The following is a 19,556-nucleotide window of genomic DNA, read 5'->3' on the forward strand; positions in this document are numbered from 1 at the left end:
TGTAGAAATATTTATTTGTTTTGGGTGCGGCTTAAGTAAGTGGTTGACATAAACGCCAGTTTAGGTGTAACGATACATAACAGTCATTATCACTGTTCGGTACATACTTCGATTTAAGGTACGGCTGCACAATTGATCAAAAGTTAATCCCAATCACAATTTTGAATTCTACGATGAAGTTAACTTGATTGTCTGTGTTACCAACAGTTAAAATGCATTTCCAATCAAGCACTTTCAAAGCCCTATGAAGTGGCTCCTGCCAACGCCAAATGTTATTATGTATAGGCACAGTGCTCTAGGACTACTGTATGCCGACAACCTTGCTGGCCGGCTGCAAAGCACCACTGCAGCCAGTTGCCTCGTTTCTTTTCCGTTGAGTCTAACTCGGTGTGCATCGAAGACCATGTTGCTGTGATTAAATAGCGACAGGTGTGGTTGCCTGCACAACATGCTGCCCAGCTGGCCTCCTTAAAGTCGCACAAGCAGGACTAATGGCTAGCCATAGTGGTAAACAGGGTCTGGAGACACTTTTCCGTCGAGTTTTAACATTTCTCGCTGGTGTTCTGGAGCGACGTACTCCTCATTGAATTTCTTGCAGCCCCTGCATATGCGGATGTGTATAAATCCAGTAAAGGTGGAAGGACTCTACCACCTGCAGGGTTTCCCCAAATGCCACGGCAAAATAATAACCACCACACCTTAACAAAGTGGGTATTTTACGTGAAAACAAATTTAAGTAATACATTGTATGAATGGATATGTAGCCTACTATTTACGTACTAAAGACGAGAGATGGACCGTCAATTTGGCCAAAGAAAAACTTTAACCGTAAGCAAAAATCACGCAAGTGAGTGTCTACAAGCCACGGCAGTAAGACAGAGGTGCTGTCCACGCGGTGGAGCGGCGGCTTCTCCAACCACAGCCTTACTTTGCACTCCAGTTTGACCTACTGTGCGATGAACTTCTTCTCCAAATCAGCTACTTTGGCGACAGCTGAATCAACTTTTTAAATTGATTTTAGTGTCACAGCGCATCAAAAAGTATTGAAGCAAAGCTTCCATTGCCTTCAGTAAGGAGGAATAAAAAGGGCTGTTCCGTTGCAGTCAAACCAGACCATCATTGGATAAATGCTCGCCTTTGAAAACTGGGCGCCGAGCTTCCTGCATGATGATGGGACGATCTGTCTGAGACTGAATCTCTTTTTTAATTTTTTTTTATTGAAAGCAAAATGAGTGAATATGTAACCTGGAAATATAGACCACTGTCAAAGCATCAACTTCCATTCTGTTGTTCCTGTTGATATATTGGATATTTTGCTATTTTTAAGTGAAGTTTTCCTTTTAAAATATAACATGTTTATATTTATATTTTTTTACTATTGGAGACTGTACTCCTGTTTAGAGAGTAGCTGAAAATTGGCTTCCCCTAATTGAAAGACCACTGGTATCCAGTCTGTGTTACATTGAACAATAATAACAAATACCAGTATAAAAAATAGAGCAAAACGATCTAAGACAAATTATGTCAATAATAATCATTAATAGCACAGATTGATTTTTAAATGCATGTATTTTCTTTCTTTTTTTCAAGTAAATATATGCATCATCAACAATTATGCAAGTTATATGATATATCGCCATGCTTTTTCCGTATATTGTATATCTTATTGGCAAGCTGGTGGGAACCCTGACTTGAGTACAATCATTACACTAAGTAAGGCTATGTTTTAGTATTTTGTCACTTAATATACATGTTTCACAGTACAGACGATCAAATATATTGTGGTGTCCAATCGATGACACTTAGGCCATCCATGGCTGTTTTTTCTTATGACCCTGAAAAAACGGATAACTAATGGATAAATAGAGGTCAGGGCATTATCATCTAATTGGAAAAAGATGAAATGGTAATTTACAAAAACACAAAGATTTGTCTTTGACTATATGGATAATGTTTAATTTGCCCTTTTATTAGACTATTTCATTAGAAATGATGACACATCTACGCGCGTCCCACTTAAAACTAGATTTTACCTTACACCTAAGTAATCATGATTATTACTTGGCTGAAATATTGCAGCCCTAGTTTTAGACATTGTATGAATGTACAGAATGTTCTGAACAGAAAATTACGAAGACATGTACCGCTACAAAACCAGTCAGCAGTGTTTTTTAACAGCAAGTCCAGCCAGACTCCTCCGCTCACACCTCTCCAAGGTCTAATGTCCAAGAGGACAGATGGCTCCAGTGGGACTTGAGTTCCCTTCAAAGGATACGTTTGAAAATGCTCTATCCTGGTGTTAAAGCAACTATTTCAAGGATGCAAATACACCCCCGAAGGCACTATAGATGTACACTCTGTTCCCTCAATTTTTTGGGCCGTATTTCTGGGCTTCAGGATGTCCACCTAATTGCCGTCTACTTGCACAAAATGCTCTGCAAAAAAAGAGCAAGGCTGCAATTAGTCCTTGGCTGGCTGCCTGTTGGGTATAAATCTGCCAAATTGTTTGTCCTAAGAAAGTCCAGCCACTTTTTTGAAAAGTAGGCTTGTCACCGTCATATAATTAGGCCAGGCCAGCAGATGCACAGAGCGTGCTGGAAGCCCAAAGCTGAGAAACTGCGGTTGTGCGATGTATGTATGACTTCATTTTTGCCTAAGCCTGCCTCCGCAGACATGACTCGGCAATGTCCGGCGGACACCTAATCTGTCATTGCGACTCTCCCTACAGCTTCCGGCGTTGTCGTCTTTAACAGTGCAGAAAAAAAAATTATCCTTCTCTTTGAATTCACCTTTGACTTTTTTCCTCTAGCTCATTATCCTGGAAGACTACGCTGACCCTTTTGACGCCGAGCAGGCTGGCGGCGTACAGATTACGACGGAGAAAGTGACAACGGAGAATGACGGTTATATGGAACCCTATGAGGCCCAGAAGATGATGGCAGGTAGATAGTCGCCGGCTTTTTATCGCTTTTGTTGGTGCAAAGTATGCGAATATCCATTACACCACATTCACACAGGTTAGGACAGATGTTTAGTTTTCCTACATGGATTCATGGGATTCTCATTGTGCAGTGTTGATAAACCGACATCGCTATGTCCAAACAAAGTGCATTGATAAATTACGTTTAATTAGAACGGCTCTGGTTTGATTGTTTGCTTTAATTACCAACAAGGAGAACTTAATAAAGCATTGTTTTGGGACCCGTGATGGGTTTTATTCAAGTTTGTTAGGGTTCTTGATTCATGTTAGTTTGTCTTTTGGATTACTTTTATCGACAGTATATGAAAATGTTAGCAATGTATTGCGGAGGAACCAATGTTTGTTTATAAGAGGTCTGGTTTTGAAGTATGTTGCCGAGTTGATGCATGCAGATCATAATTGGGATGCTTGATTTGTCATTAAGGTGGTTTGAATGTAAAATATTGTACAAAGGCAATGCATTAATTACTTTGTTAGCTGTTGTTTTGAAACTTTGTTAAAACTGTTAGAATTTAGTAGAAGACTTACTATACATAATTATCCCCTTTTTTAAAGAATGTTAGTGTTTCACATTTATTTTCATATTAATTAAAATTTTATTTAGATTCTTTTTACATTTTCATTTACATATTTTGTATGTATTTTGAAATAGTTTTTTCTTTGCGTTTATTATTTATATTCCTTATTTGTTATTGATTAGTAAATGCTTTTTAAATGTATTTATTTATACTTTTTTTATTCCATTTACAATTTAGTTTTTTCCCCAGTACATTAAATCCAATTTATTGTTTCCGGGCCTGACCATGGTAAATTAATTTTCTTTGAATTAGGAATGATTAATTATGAATTTTCTTAGAATATTAATTAAAAAGGTTTACAATCTTCTAAATGCAGTTTTCGATATTATGGGAGCAGTAACACTTGTATAGCGCTTTTCTACCTTCAAGGTACTCAAAGCGCTTTGACACTACTTCCACATTTACCCATTCACACACTGATGGAGGGAGCTGCCATGCAAGGCGCTAACCAGCACCCATCAGGAGCAAGGGTGAAGTGTCTTGCTCAGGACACAACGGACGTGACGAGGTTGGTACTAGGTGGGGATTTAACTAGGGACCCTCGGGTTGCGCATGGCCACTCTTCCACTGTGCCACGCCGTCCCTAATCACTTTTAACCTAATACAATAATGTTGCTTGAGGCTGAGCCAATCAGTGGCCACGATACAAAACCACACGCTTTGATTGGTTTGAGCTCAACTATAGGCCAATACTACTGTAGTATTGATATTTTCAGTTATTTTCGCCTTTTATATGCTTAGAAATGCTTAGTTATTGCCAAAAATACATAGAATTTGCTTTGAAAAATAGTTTGTGAGAGAGTGACACTGCAATGTTCGATGTGTAATGTGATGAGCGACTACGCTACATCTATTATTGCCTTATCTCTATTATATAATACATAGTCCCCCGCGATCCCAAAGGGAATAAGCGGTAGAAAATGGATGGATTGATGGATAATTACTCCTCAACTCTTACCCTCTTTTTTAATCTATTAATTACTTAGGATATTTTTGTAGTTCCTCTTTTTTTTCCAATGTATCACTTTTTGTATCATTGTAGTATCATGATATTATTGGCATCTTTTATAAAATATCTGTATGGGAAGTTACTCTTCAATTACCACTACTTGTTTTTATCACGTGCTATATTATGTTTTTTTTTTCTGCACTGGGTCTTTTTCTTCCCCACACGCTCTCAAGTTGGGAATCACTCCGATGGCCTGGTGCTGCTTTAACATGACAGGTGCAGCAGAGCAGAAACAAAATGTGTGTCATCAAGGATTCAGAAACATTTTCAAAGGCACCGACTTGCAAGGAATGATATCATATCCGCCTCGAAGCGATTTACAGCAAAAAAAACCTACAGAGGAATACGTTCGATAATGGGGACTTCTTGAAAAGGGTTATTTTAGCGGCCACATGCTGGGATTTCCTTGAAAACATTTCCTTGTCTCCTGAGACCACAGTAGTTGTGTACTAGCAGAAGAACTTCACCACAATGCTTTGTCACCTTGCATATTCATCCTTCAAGGACAGAAAACATGCACACGAAAGTGATAAACATGGCAGCTGTTTTCCAGGAAAAGTGTGACTGTTGCACCTTTTCAGCTTCCTCCACACACGCCCCTAAAAAACACAGATATACAGCTTGCCTCATGCCCACAAAAGCCGGACATGAGTGTCCCTGCGGCTCTTCTGCAATTTTCCTCTCACGAGGCCTCCAGACAATCTCTTGTTTTCATCTGTCTTACTAGTTTGACCCTGGCCCAGTCGCCGCCTCGGCCAAAAAAGCAAAGATTTATCGCCCTCATCTGAGCGGCTGTACAGATGAAAAGTCCGAGAGAGCAAAAGGGTTTTTGTGGCATTACTCGTTTGCCTTTTTTTTTTTTTTAAATTGAGCTCAATTTGGTTTTATGTTTGCTCGTCTGTGAGAGTGAGATGTGATGGAAGCTATCGGTGTCTGGGGAACAAAAGACTTTGCGGTTTTCATGCTTTCAGGTTAGATTAACTATCATTTGCTGCCGTTCTGACAGGTGCTTTGTATTTTATCGATGTCATAAAGTCATGGATGGGTTCATATTCTTGAAAACACTTAATGCAAATATATGTGCACACAGTTGGAATTCAGTGCATGTTTACTCTTGTTCGCAGGTGTCAAATCTGACCCACCACGACATTTATGTGGCCTGTGAAAAGGCTGGAAGTTCAAGATCAGTTTCTGATTATATACAGTATATCTGTTCTTGCAATTTTGACAGACACATGTACTGCATGCAGTTGCATACTTTAATATTACTGTTGATTATACAACAATATGTTCCAAGCATTTATTTAGTTTTTGGTTATCACAAACAAATACTTCAATATCTACTTGTCACTTTGACTTATGATTTCAGAGCAAGTTGGTTACCAATGCAAATTGGATAACGAGGCTAATATGCATTTATATTATTTATTCACTTTTACAAAACGCTCTCTGAGTGGAGCTATACTTGCGATGTGGTCCACAAAGAAAACAAGTTTGCCCCCCTGCTTTATTTAGTGTATGTTTCAGATGTCAAACTCCATTCCAGTTATGGCTGCCATCAGAGGGCCATTTGTTTGAACACATATATCAATGAATATTAGTGCATTATTGGTGGGGCTTCAACTAATGATTATTTAGATAGTCGCTTAGTCAGCGATTATTTTTCTTTAATTAGTCAACTTGTCAAACAATTATTGCTTATGTTGTACATGTTTGAGTTTGACATCGAGTCCCTGACTTGATTTTACCAAATATTTTAAACCATAGCAAATTAAATTGTAACAAAATAAACATTACTGAAAAACTAATGTTTTTTACTTAATTATACAAAGTACAAAATCATTGTGAAAAATAAATCACTAGACTTAAAGTACAATATGTCCTTTGAAAAATGCAAGACCTATTTTAATCCAGTATCGTTAGGGTTATTTAGCTGCGATTATTTACCTGAAGGCATAAACATTTAAACATAGGTATTCCTGGCAATCTATCAATCAACATTTCATTATGTGACTGGACAACAATAGAAAATATTTGTCAATTAATTCTTATAACCAATGTAGTCGATTAATTGTTGTAGCTCCAATAATCACCTCGTATTTTTACACAATTTAGATATTTTCCTAGCACAAATTTACAGATAACTTGCCTGAAAATCATTAATCAAGGTGAAAACAATATATTTAGGTCTTTTATTTTTCCCAAAAAATGTAATACAGTTGTAATGATATATTATTTGTTGTATGATTAGATAAGATTAAAGTTTAAAAGATATGCAATTCCATGCAGTACAGTACATAAACTTTCTTCTATCAGACTGTAAATAATACATTTAGTAAGAAAGAATGTATCTTTTCCATGTAACAGTGATCTGATATTGATAACTGTGCTGTGCATTTCTTGTTGTCTTACATTTGAGTCTGATTTGCTACTATTACACAGTTGACGTTACTTGCAGTTAGGGCTAGGCAATATATCGATATACGATATAAATCGCGGGTTTATCTCTGTGCGATATAGAAAATGACTATCGTAATGTTCGAGTAGACGTTCTCACGCAGTTGTTTTTAGCTGCGGGCATTACACTACAGGCTCTCCTCGCTCTTTCCTGTGTCTCCTTCTCACAGACAAGCAGGCGCACACTCTTCTTACATACTGTCACATCATACGTCACATACGTACACGCCCTCGTCCAGCAGAGAGGTATCGCCGTGGCTAACTTTAGCTGTGATGCTAGCGGGTTGTCGTGAGAGAAAGAAGGTGTGAAACTCGTAACAAATAAAGGAGGAACTAATTCCCAAGAAAAACAGCACGGGTCCCATCGTCTGGCGGTGGTTCGGCTTCAAGCGGGAATATGTCGAATAGACAACTTTAATTTGTTATGTGTGGGGCACAAGCAGTGCTACCAAAAGTAGCATTACTGCTAATATGTAGCATCATTTGAAAAGTCACCTGCTAATAACTTTAATAAATACAGTTTTGGTAAATTGACTTAGTTGTGATTTCCTTCTCTGCATGAAAGTTTAAAAGTAGCATATATTAGAGAAGTATGAACAAGAATGTTTTAATGTAGACACATAGAATCACCATACTGCTGTGATTATATGTATCCAGTGTTCATTCAAGGCTAAGGCAAAATACTGAGAAATATATCGTATATCGCGATATGGCCTAAAAATATTGCGGTATTAAAAAAAGGCAATATCGCCCAGCCCTACTTGCAGTTGCAATTCTAGTACATTAGATCAGTGGTCCCCAACCACCGGGTGATTGGTACCGGGCCGCAGAAGAGTTTTGTATTTTTATTTTTTATTTTTTACTAAATTAACATAAAAAACACAAGGTCGGGATAGCCATTCAAAGAAGGTGAATCCACTTTTCACGTAGTTTCGCCATCCAGTGGCCCCAGGTAAAATGAGTTTAAAACCCCTGATCTTATCAATTCAGAAAAAATCTGTAAAATTATGGTATTTTTCTGTGGAACTGCCACCATTGTCACTTCATTAAAGGTGGTTGATCGTAATAATTTGGAAATCTGTAGAATAAAGGTATTTTTCTGCAGAACTGTTTGCATCGTCACTTTATTAAAGGTGGTTGATCTTAATAATTTAGTAAAAATCTGTAAAATTATGGTATTTTTCTGTGGAACTGCCACCATTGTCACTTCATTAAAGGTGGTTGATCGTAATAATTTGGAAAAACCTGTAGAATAAAGGTATTTTTCTGCAGAACTGTTTGCATCGTCACTTTATTAAAGGTGGTTGATCTTAATAATTTAGTAAAAATCTGTAAAATTATGATATTTTTCCGCAAAATGTTTCATGAAAATTTCTGTAAATATAAGGTTTTTGATCATTATTTGGTTATTATTTATTTGGTTTTTCTTTAATTTTATGGTTTTCGTTTGGCAGCCGTAGCTACCAGTAGATGACCGTTTTTTTACAGAATTTTTTTTTACAGTGCATAGTTCCTTGGGTGAATAATAAAAACTCACTACACCAGTATGTTATTGCGCTTTCATGGCGAGTTTACTGACGGATGTAAGTAAACATTTGACAGTACTTTATATTAGAAATGGCAACAGCGGAGGATGAATGTCCCATAACAAGAAGATAGAGAAAAAGAAGAAGCTTATTGACTATGGGGTTAACACAGACTACAAAGGCGGACACGCACACATTTCAGGACTCATTCAGATCCCAAATACAGTTTAGCAGATACCAGGAGGTAAGAAAAGTTGCTTTTGAATAATGTTGCGAAACAAAACGCCAGATAAGATGTCTTACCTTATACACACACACCATAATAATACTCGAATGTTGAAGCACAGTAGAAATTATCAAGCGGTGCGGCTTCATAGTCGTATTAAAACACTTTGATGGATTTTTGAGCGCCATATATAATATTCATACTTTCAATGGGACATATAAAATGTTGGTGTTGTTTACTTGAGTCATATTGCAGTCTACACATATGTCTTATGTGTGACTGCCGTCATATTTCAATCTACACGTATCTCTTATGAGTGACTGCCAACTACTGCTCAGACTTATCATTTCATCATGTACCTAATAAAATAGCTTCAAGGTTGGTCAGCACAACCAAAAGTATTCCGTAAAATAGGTGCACCGGGTTATAAGGCCGCACTGTCAAGTTTTAAGAAAATGAAAGGATTTTAAGTGCTCCATATAGTCCAAAAATACAGTAATATGGACATTTATCATAGCTGTTTATTTATTTTATGGAGGAATGTGGTTAATCATAAAGCTGGCACTATACTATTGATTTTGAATCAGGAATCTTTTTGAATCGAGAATCGCTCGGTGAGTTGAATTGTTCCGCCAAGAATCGAATCGTGTTGTGGCCAAAGATTCATAGCCCTACTTTATATACTTGAGTAAACCTTCAATATTAACAAAGCCGACTGTCGCTCTACCAGCCGCGTCCTCTTGCTTTTTACCCACAGCTTTGTTCCACATATGGTACACATGGACAGCCAAAGCCTCACTCATCAACAACACGCACTTCCTTATACACAGGTCATGTCTCGGCGAGTTTTTGATTTATCATTATGTCATCCAACAAACCCATAGACTTATCTGTCTTGACCTGTTCAAGTCAATGACAGAGGGTTGTAAACTATTTTCCAAATGAATTTAGGTGTGTGAAGGTCAAGTGAATCAGTTTGATTACCTCGTCTTTGAAATAAATCAAAGTGTGCAAAATAGACTTACGCACACTCATCTTGATCCCTTCATCATACATTGCGCACACCTTGAATACACAAACACAGTCTCAAACAAGACAGTGAGGCGTTGGGAGGCCGGCGGCGAAAGAAGCACCACCGGCACTCCTGCTGCTGTTGGCAAACACGTTGTCTGTTGCGCACTCCCCAACGCTTTCTCTCCTTGGATTTATCCTTCGGCAAAGCCAGAGAGGGCTGATTTATGGGCCCCGCTGGAGGGGCATGTCACGACTTCCTTAACCCCGAAAAAGCCTGCTGAGCCTCCCCCTGAGCTGCTGCTCTGCGACTTATTGCAGCACCTGCAGTTATGCGAAGGCATCCACACCCTCCCTGTCTGTATGTCTGCAGAAATGCATGTCAGACATGATATCCCTTTGTCTGCTGATGCTTAGGCGTGATGAGCAGGATAAAGGTGTGTCTCTTACCTTAAATGGAGGTGTAGCCAATGCAATGGTTTTGTAATTATACTTAAAATCTGACAATTAATTAGAAAAAAAAATGTTCTTCTAAATTTTGTGATTGTTATGACCTGAGATGTACAAAATTTTCTCTAAGTTATTAGCAATAGTGTTTTGCCAATAATATTACAGGGCGTTAACCTGCTCGAAAAGAGATGGAAAATGTATGTTTATTATTGAAAAGAGTTGAAACTGGAGTTTAAAACTGAATAAAAATGTACTATTTTGCTTAAATGTAACAAAATGTCACACCAGGAGGATTTTTTTTTATTGCATATTAACACAAACATGGACGCATACAACATTGTGGGCCGGCTCCATGTCAGCGTGTACAGGAATGCTAAGGCATGTAACATTGGATCATCAGGCAACCCCTTTCCAACATGGCGGTATTACTCCACATTTATTTTAGCTATTGTATACATGCATCAATAGGTTAATCGGCAAAAATTCTCACATTGGGGTTTTGCAGTTGGCTTGAAGGCAACTAATGGGATCCTGTCTCTTTTTGAGCAGGGACCACAACTTGAAGAAATACGGTAATTGAGTTTTTCACAAACATTAATTTTGCTGCCATTTTTAATGAAAAAAAAAAAAAACATTATTTTGACAAGTAGAAATAACTGCGATGCCTCTGATGGTTGCAGCCAATCACTGCAAGGCAATTGGATAGTCACAATACATTTAATGTATAGGTGCCTCACTAGTAAAACCCCAACAACTCTACACTTGCATAATTTACATTTGTTAACATGAGCTAATGTAACGATGCCGTTTGGTTGCAGTAGTTGTGACCCCAAAATGTAGAGACAGGAGCTGACGTGCATGTAAAACATGTATTTAATATACAAAGGAAAAGCTAAGTGCAGCAGGCAAGAGCACCAAAAGAATGGGGGAAGCTTACAAACATTCACCCTGAAGCACAAACAAACAATGATCCCGCGAGCAGCCACATCTGAAAGTAAATACATCTGATTAGCAAACAAGAACAGGTGCGCTGGAAAACAAAGTAAAGGTGCGGAAAGACGAGTAATTTAAAGTGAAACTGAAAAATAATAAATACAAAAAAAACACAAAAAATATGAAAACACAAACATATGGCCAAAATGTCATGACCAATCTTGACAAGGTTATTTACGAATTTCATTTCATTATATCATAGTGCATCTGCTTCACAATACAAAGGTCCTGAGGAGTCATGAGTTCAATCCCGCGCTCGAGGTCTTTCTGTGTGGAGTTTGCATGTTCTCCCCGTGACTGCGTGGTTTCCCTCCGGGTACTCCAGCTTCCTCCCACCTCCAAAGACATGCACCTGGGGATAAGTTGATTGACAACATTAAATTGGCCCTAGTGTGTGAATGTGAGTGTGAATGTTGTTTGTCTATCTGTGTTGGCCCTGTGATGAGTTGGCGACTTGTCCAGGGTGTACACCACCTTCCGCCCGAATGCAACTGAGATAGGTTCCAGCGACCCCGAAAGGGACAAAGGTAGAAAATCGATGGGTGGGGCATTTCATTATATTTTCTAACCGGACATTTTTGTATTAGATAGTGAATCTGCAAGCTACGAGCTGTACACTGACTTAGGAAAACATATCAGTTTAATTCCTAGAATATTGTCCATTGGGAAGATATACAGTGGAGACTCGATCTACGAACTTGATTGGCTCTTGAATGTTGTGTGCAAATCAAAACGTTTGTATAGTGAAGCTGAGTTCCCCCATAAGAAAGAATGTAAACATAAATAATTGGTTTGAGCCTCTACAAAAGTCTATATTTTAGTACAAGTTTGTACACTTTAAACCCAATTTTAAGTGCTATATCTTATTGTATTTCAAATGAACATAAAAAGTTGATCACCACTTGTTATTTAAAAACAGGCAGAACTGTGCTGTATGCGCTACTCCTGGCATCTTGCGTGCACACACACAGAAGTCACTGTGGTGCCCTCTCAAACGATCAGAAATCCCTAACTTTACCAACTATATTGCTACAATAACAAACATTTAAAAAAGTAAAATCCACCCACATCGACAAGGAGCTGAATGAAATGAGAGAGAACAAAACATGTTTTTGTCTGGAGGCGCAAAAATTAATGAGTGATGGAAACGTTTGTACACAATAACATAGTTCGCACACGAAGGCGTACTTGGGCTGATCCAAAAGGTCTTAAGTCAAAAAGTTGGCATATAGAGGGGGACATAAGTCGAACTTGCACTGTACTGTAACAAAACTGTTTGCTAAAATGGAAGGGGTGCATTCTCTATATTCAAAATGTAGCAATTATTGGGATACATTGTGGTTGTGTACTACATTTATATTTTTTCACATTTAAGCCGGCGGCGCATTCCCCGCATAGCCTATGCTATCACTTGGTCTTTTTCTCGGCATGTAACACACACACACACACACACACACACACACACACACACACACACACACACACACACACACACACACACACACACACACACACACACACACACACACACACCTTCAGCTGTCAGCAGGGTCATTCCTAGAATAGCACAGCAGCTAAATAACCACAGGCGAGGCTGCCGGAAGAGACACTGTTTTTGGGTTGTTGGTTGCCTTCCACGGAGGTTATGTTTCATCATCATTTCATTTACACAAAAACGTATTTTGACTAATTATTTCCCCAGTGTGTTGGTGATTAAAACCCTGAATATGAAGCAATCATAATGGAAAAAGTGGCGAGTACCTTTATGTACCTTTTATACTATGTTATGCTATGTTAGATGCCCTGTTCTGCTTGCATGTACTCTGTTCCTTCAGACATTGTTGAAGCTGTCGAGACTTGTTACGCTGACAAGTACAAGAGGCAGAGCTAGTAAGTGCGGGGCAGTGTGCGTCAAGCCATTTCTCAATGAACACACACGCTCACACCCTTCAAACTCCCCAGTTAGTCAGCCAGTCAGGCGAGCGCTGCCAAAAAATGTGTGAGTTTTCCCACAGTGCAGCAGAGGCCTGTTGTGCAAACAGCTTGCATGAATGAATGAGCTCCCACCCGGTGCAGTCTATTCCATGTCGTAGTATGTCAATGCATGTATGTGGTTTTTGCAAGGCTGATTTGTTGGAAAAAAAGTAGCACCTGTAGCGTGAAATATTTTAGCCAGCGGTCAGTTTGCTACTTGCTATGTCAATATTGGCTTCCTCAGTTTGTCCCTTTCCTTTACTGTAGGGCAGAGCCATTCAATTCCGTCTGTCAATGAAATCCGAATGCACTTTGAGTTCTTTTATATCCTCCCCTTGTGTTTTTTAGTGTTTCCCTCTTGTTTTCATGTGTTTTCCTATACAAAGAGGAGTGGCACTTTTTTTAACTTTTGCGCTATTTTTAATACTTTTATGTGGACTTTTTGAATCTTCACTGCTACCACATATTTTCCCCATTCTGGGATAACTCAAATCTATCCTATCCTACAGTATACTATTGATTCGCAAGTACCGGGAATTTGTACTGTACCAAATGTGAAAGGTACCTACCCATAAGCATTGCTCTCATGTACTGTAAATAGGCTTGGGGAACAATTTTTTAAAAGATCCCCCAAAAAAACCCCGCCAATAGAGTACCTGAGAGTAGCTTTTTGCAGAGGGTGCTTAAAACTGCAAAGCTGCTATGTGACATAGAGAATCTAGATTAAGAACTGCAGAGTGCTCCTGAAGGCATATAGACATTTTTTTTCTACATAATTTGCAGTTGATGCTTGAAAAAAGCATGCTTCTCTCATATAGAGGACAATTAGCTGGCTAATTTGCAGGAGCTGGTTAAAAACTGGATGCTATAGTAATATACTGTAGCATGATCCTGTCACATGGAATATGTTTGACTATAGTGTTAACAGAAAACTACTGTTTTGATGAATGTATTACTTTATTTATGACTCATTAATGTAGTCGTTTTTGAAAGATAAGGTAAAAGCTAGTTCTTGGTCAAATCTAGGATAAAATATTTCATGTGTTCCATCCTGGTTGACTCATGTTGAAAATTCCAGTCTGTATAATCTGTTTGGAAACATCTCCAGGCGCTGGCACACTCCACATAGTGGGGAGCATCCAGTGCCAGAGCGCTAGTCATTATTCGTAATGGACTTAGTTATTTGTTTCAATTACTTATGAGTGTGTTACACTAAGCCTCCAGTGGCAGGGAATTATCGTCTCAGGAATTTGAAGCTCACTAACAAGTTTTAAGAAACTCTACCAGGTGGTTGAAGCGCCGTCAGGCTGACCCAAACCAAACACAAACCTTTTCACCGATGGTGAACAGAAATTGGCAGCAGAAGCAGACAGTGAGAACAGATTTGTATTGGGACAGCTGCGGAAACAGCAGTTTTCTGGAAAAATAATGACTACACGATTTGCTGAGAGCTTTCCAAGTCCTCTGAAGTGTAAAAGCTCACCCGAGGCCAAGGAGGGTACAGTACTTGTGCCGAGGCATTTTTTTGGGCCCATGCTGTAATCCCCACATATTAGTGTTCCCCCCGAGGTACAACATAGCAATACCCAGAGGCATGTACTAACAGTAGGACTCTTAGGAGAATGTCTTTGTTTTGGTCATCTGTCCTGGTAATTATGATTTATTACTGACTAATTACACAAGCAACACACTCATACATTACCCCCAACTCATTATATATTATAGGCAGCTATAAACTGGCTCAGTTAGAAACTAAAATGTTGGATGGAGGAGCAAATAATATTATCCTTCTGTTACTCATACCTCACTGTTTCTTTTTCTATTCTGAGCCTATATTTTGTTTTTATGAACATTTTATTTTCTGGGCTTGTCTTCAGTTGAGGGATAAACTGTTTTTTTGTTTTTTTTTTGCCATAATGCTAATTATCATTGTTAAAAACATGTTTCTGCATGTAGACTGTATACAATTTTGCCAAATTTTGTTTCTTATTCATCCATCCATTTTCTACCGCTTGTCCATATGGGAGTTGCAGGGGGTGCTGGAGTCTATCCCAGCTGCACTCAAGCGGAAGGCGGGCTACACCCTGGATAAGTCGTCACCTCATCACAGGGCCAACACAGATGGACAGACAACATTCACACTCACATTCACACACTAGGGCCAATTTAGTGTTGCCAGTCAAAAATTTGCGTCAATTTGTCCACAACTTTATAAGAAATCGGGCTTCAACACCAAAATAATGGAGACTGCATGTATTACAGGTTGTAATCTTTAGTCACTTCACGATTTGATTACGATTCAAGAGCTAAGTTCCGATGAAAATCAATTGTTGATGCATCCTAATTTATGTATATTGATGCAGTCTTACATTTCTTTTTGTTTCATTAAATAACCATTCATCACTTGCAACTATTAAAAACAGTGCTTTGTAATAAGTACCGATTGAATTGATTCCTGTTACATTTATTAGATTTTTGGAAATATGGGAACCCTTTAATTAAATGATAAATGGGTTGTACTTGTATAGCGCTTTTCTACCTTCAAGGTACTCAAAGCGCTTCGACACTACTTCCACATTTACCCATTCACACACACATTCACACACTGATGGAGGGAGCTGCCATGCAAGGCGCCAACCAGCACCCATCAGGAGCAAGGGTGAAGCTTCTTGCTCAGGACACAACAGACGTGACGAGGTTGGTTCTAGGTGGGGATTGAACCAGGGACCCTCGGGTTGCGCACGGCCACTCTCCCACTGCGCCGCCACGTCCACCAATTAGGGGTGGTGAAAAATATCAGCTGACACCCAACTCGCGATTTCAATTTGTTACGATTTTATATTGATCCAAAATTTCCGAGAATTGATTAAAAAAAATCAAATATTATTATTGTTATTGTAATAATAAAAATATTAAATAAAACAAATATATAAAAGTCCACATATCGATAATTATTAGTGACATTGTTGCTTTTGTTAGTTTTTATTTTTTGGAATTGTATTGTATTTGTATGTTTTAATCGCGATGCAATTTACAATCCTACATTTTCTAAAGCTGGGACTGGGTTTGAATGAGGTCCAGTGTGTACCCCGCCTTCCGCCCGAATCCAGCTGACATAGGCTCCAGCACCCCCCGCAGTCCTAAAAGGGACAAGCGGTAGAAAATACATGGATACGACTAGGTTTGAATTGGGGTTGCTCTATTTTATTTTATTAGATTGATAACACTGTGATTTTTTTTTAAAAAGATTTAAAAAATATATTTTTAAAATACATCCTTTAGGCTAAAAATCAGTGTATAAGTTGTACTTTAACAGCCCAAAAGAGCTTTTGTAACCTCTTTTGAAAAGGATTTATCATAATCTTTATACCAAATAATATATTCTGAGAATCGTGTTGAATTGAGAATCGATTCTTAATCGAGTCGTCAACCCAAAAATCGAAATCAAATCGGATTGTGAGATGCCCATAGATTTCTACCTCTGTTCGTCTCTTGTATTTATATCTGCATTTACAATAACTAGTTGTTAGGGCGCTAGTGGCTAGCTAGTGATTAACGTGTGTTAGTTTAGTTGCCTGTTAGCGATCAGCGCTCTCATTTCCTCTTTAAGAAATGAGCAGCATCACCTTTCCGTGAGTATATCGAAGTGCAGTAAATAATCATATTTTTCTTCGATAATTAACATTTCAAAAGGTAATTCTAACCATAAAGAATTTTCCCACGGTTTGTCAATAATACCGGCAATCGTCATGCACCTTCCCTTTGTCATGTTGGCCGATGTTTTTGCAATAGGTCCTTAAAAACAGCAGAGCTCTCCTGTCGTATAAAGCAGTGGTCCCCAACGGGCCGCGGCTCGATTGGTACTTGGCCGCAGAATATTTTTTTATTAATTGTATTTATTATTATTTTTTTAAAATATTTTTTATTTATTTATTTATTTAATTTTATTAAATCAACATAACAAACACAAAATACACTTACAATTAGTGCACCAACCCAAAAAAAACTCCCTTTTTCATGACAAAAACCTAAATTTTTCATGACACAGAGATAAAATAATAATACAAAAATAATTTGTCCCACGCCTGGACGTGGGACAAATTATCAAGCGTTGACCGGTCCGCAGCTACAAAAAGGTTGGGTACCACTGGTATAGAGCATCCTTGCATGGGAATTTTTGCGGTCGATTCTAAAAAATAGCAGAACTTTACCGTCATTTAGAGGATCTGTGCCTGGCTTTTTTGTCTTAAAACGGTTTGTCACACTAACAACAGACCCAATGGCCTCCCTTCACTATAATTTAACCACAGTTCCACATATAGTCTTACAATGGCATCAGTGCCAGCCATCTGCTCTTACACTGATAATAAGTGTGTCTCTTTCTCTCTTTTTTTTTTTTTTTGCTGGCAACAATATTTTTCGTCAAGTACCAGCCTGTAACCAAGACACAAGCTTTGACTTGTGGGCACTTGAGGGCAAATGGATACTTGACATATCCAATGACCCGCAGGAATGCACGTATGTGAGAGCACAACAGCTGTCTAAACCTCCTATCTGCGTGGCGAGGGTATGTCGTGGGCGGGCCAAATGAATCGTCGCAGCCCAGACGTGGAATAATGGTATCATTAATCTTTCCTTTTAAAATGAATGACTCGAACCACCGTGACCTGTGCCAAAGTGGCTGTCCAAGCTCCTCCTCCTCCTTCACGGACTGTAAGGCATGGAGAGCGGCCTTTCTATCCATTCTTGGCTTGGCACAAACTAGCACAGTAGGAGGCACTGGCTGGCCAGCGTATAAGCTTCCTCCCCGTATATAAATACAAATATAAATATATACGTATATATATATATATATATATATATATATATATATATATATATATATATATATATATACATATATATTTATATTGTGTGTCCATGTGTGTGTGTTCAGCTAGCAGGTTATACGATAGTTGACAGCTAAGTGATTCATCGTTGCAGCTCCATCGATACAGCTGCTAAGATGTTGACAGTTATTTGATAAATCATGTGGTGGCATGTATCGAGTCTGTCATAAACCAACGTTATATTTACTGTGTGGATACAAGCAACCTAAATAGCAGAGCTGCGATACAGTGTAGAATAGTGTTTTCCAGCTACCAATGTTTTGGTACCAGTACCAACATGTATTTCGATACTTTCCTAAATTAAGAGGTCCACAAAAAATGTAATTATGGGCTTTATTTAACAAACACATCTTTTGATACATTAAACATATGTTTGTTACTGCAATCAAAGAGAAATGTTGGAATTAAATAACAGTGAACATACTAGACAACCTCTTTTAGTACTAGGCAAGCTAATGGGTTATAAAGGCTCCTAATTTGACGGTCACATATTGTAATTTTCCATTATTTTGTCAAAAAGTATGACTGACAATCTTTAGACAATAGATGGATTAGTAATCGTTTCGTTCGTTCACTGTTAGTGTCCGGTTATGTTCTGTTTTAACATGTATCTTCTACATTTATGTTAAAATGTAAGAAGCACTTATTGTTTTGTTGTTTGGATACTTTACATAACGTTTAGGTGATACCCCAAATTTGGTTATCGATCCGATACCAACTTGTTACAGGGTCATACACTATGACAGGGGTCTGGAACCTTTTTGGCCGAGAGAGCCATACAAGCCAAATATTTTAAAAAGTATTTCCGTGAGAGCCATATAATATTTTATTCAAGACTGAATACAACTAAATTTGTGCATTTTTAAGTAAGACCAACATTTTTTGTGTATAACAGGTCTCTTATTCTTTTTAATAACGTTATTCTGAAACTAACCAACAATTAATAAAATACTTCTTACCATTAATGCAACTTCTTGAACAGGTGCGGTAGAAACCGGATGGATGGATTAAAATGCATGAGAATGTTTTATATTTTGATTATTTTTGACACTGTGATTACCAGCGGAATTATTCATTACTTACCGTGTTAAGCAATGTCAGCTAAGATTTATCTGAGAGCCAGGTGCAGTCATCAAAAGTGCCACATCTGGCTCTAGAGCCATAGGTTCCCTACCCCTGCACTATGAACTGAACTTTCACGCTATTAACTGTATTCACTTGGCATCCATTGCACCTGTCACCCACATCTCCGGTCCCTTCCGTGGTTTCTCATTGTCGCGTCGCAGCTTGTATGCTAGCATTGTCACCGCGGCGCACATCATGTCGATGGAAAACAAAGTGCTGGTATTTATCAAAAGCAGTATAGTACCGTTGTTTTTTAATCATTAGTACCGTAGTACTTCATTAGTACTGTATACCATACAACCCAAGTGTAGAATACAGAAAAATGCTTGATAATTTCA

General features: G+C 38.3%; 1 protein-coding gene across 5 annotated transcripts in view; it reads left to right on the forward strand.

The window, feature by feature from the left end:
* The window catches only part of LOC133537032 (SH2 domain-containing adapter protein F-like), a 225,905-nt gene that overhangs the window by 50,300 nt on the left and 156,049 nt on the right, over nt 1–19,556 (forward strand). For all 5 annotated transcript variants that reach the window (XM_061877861.1, XM_061877853.1, XM_061877871.1 and 2 more), the window contains exon 2: nt 2,810–2,942. In XM_061877861.1, coding sequence (XP_061733845.1) covers nt 2,810–2,942 — 133 coding nt within the window. The remainder of the gene's footprint in view (nt 1–2,809; nt 2,943–19,556) is intronic.

The sequence above is a fragment of the Nerophis ophidion genome, linkage group LG02 (genome assembly GCF_033978795.1).
Source record: "Nerophis ophidion isolate RoL-2023_Sa linkage group LG02, RoL_Noph_v1.0, whole genome shotgun sequence".
Classification (NCBI taxonomy): Eukaryota; Metazoa; Chordata; class Actinopteri; order Syngnathiformes; family Syngnathidae; genus Nerophis; species Nerophis ophidion.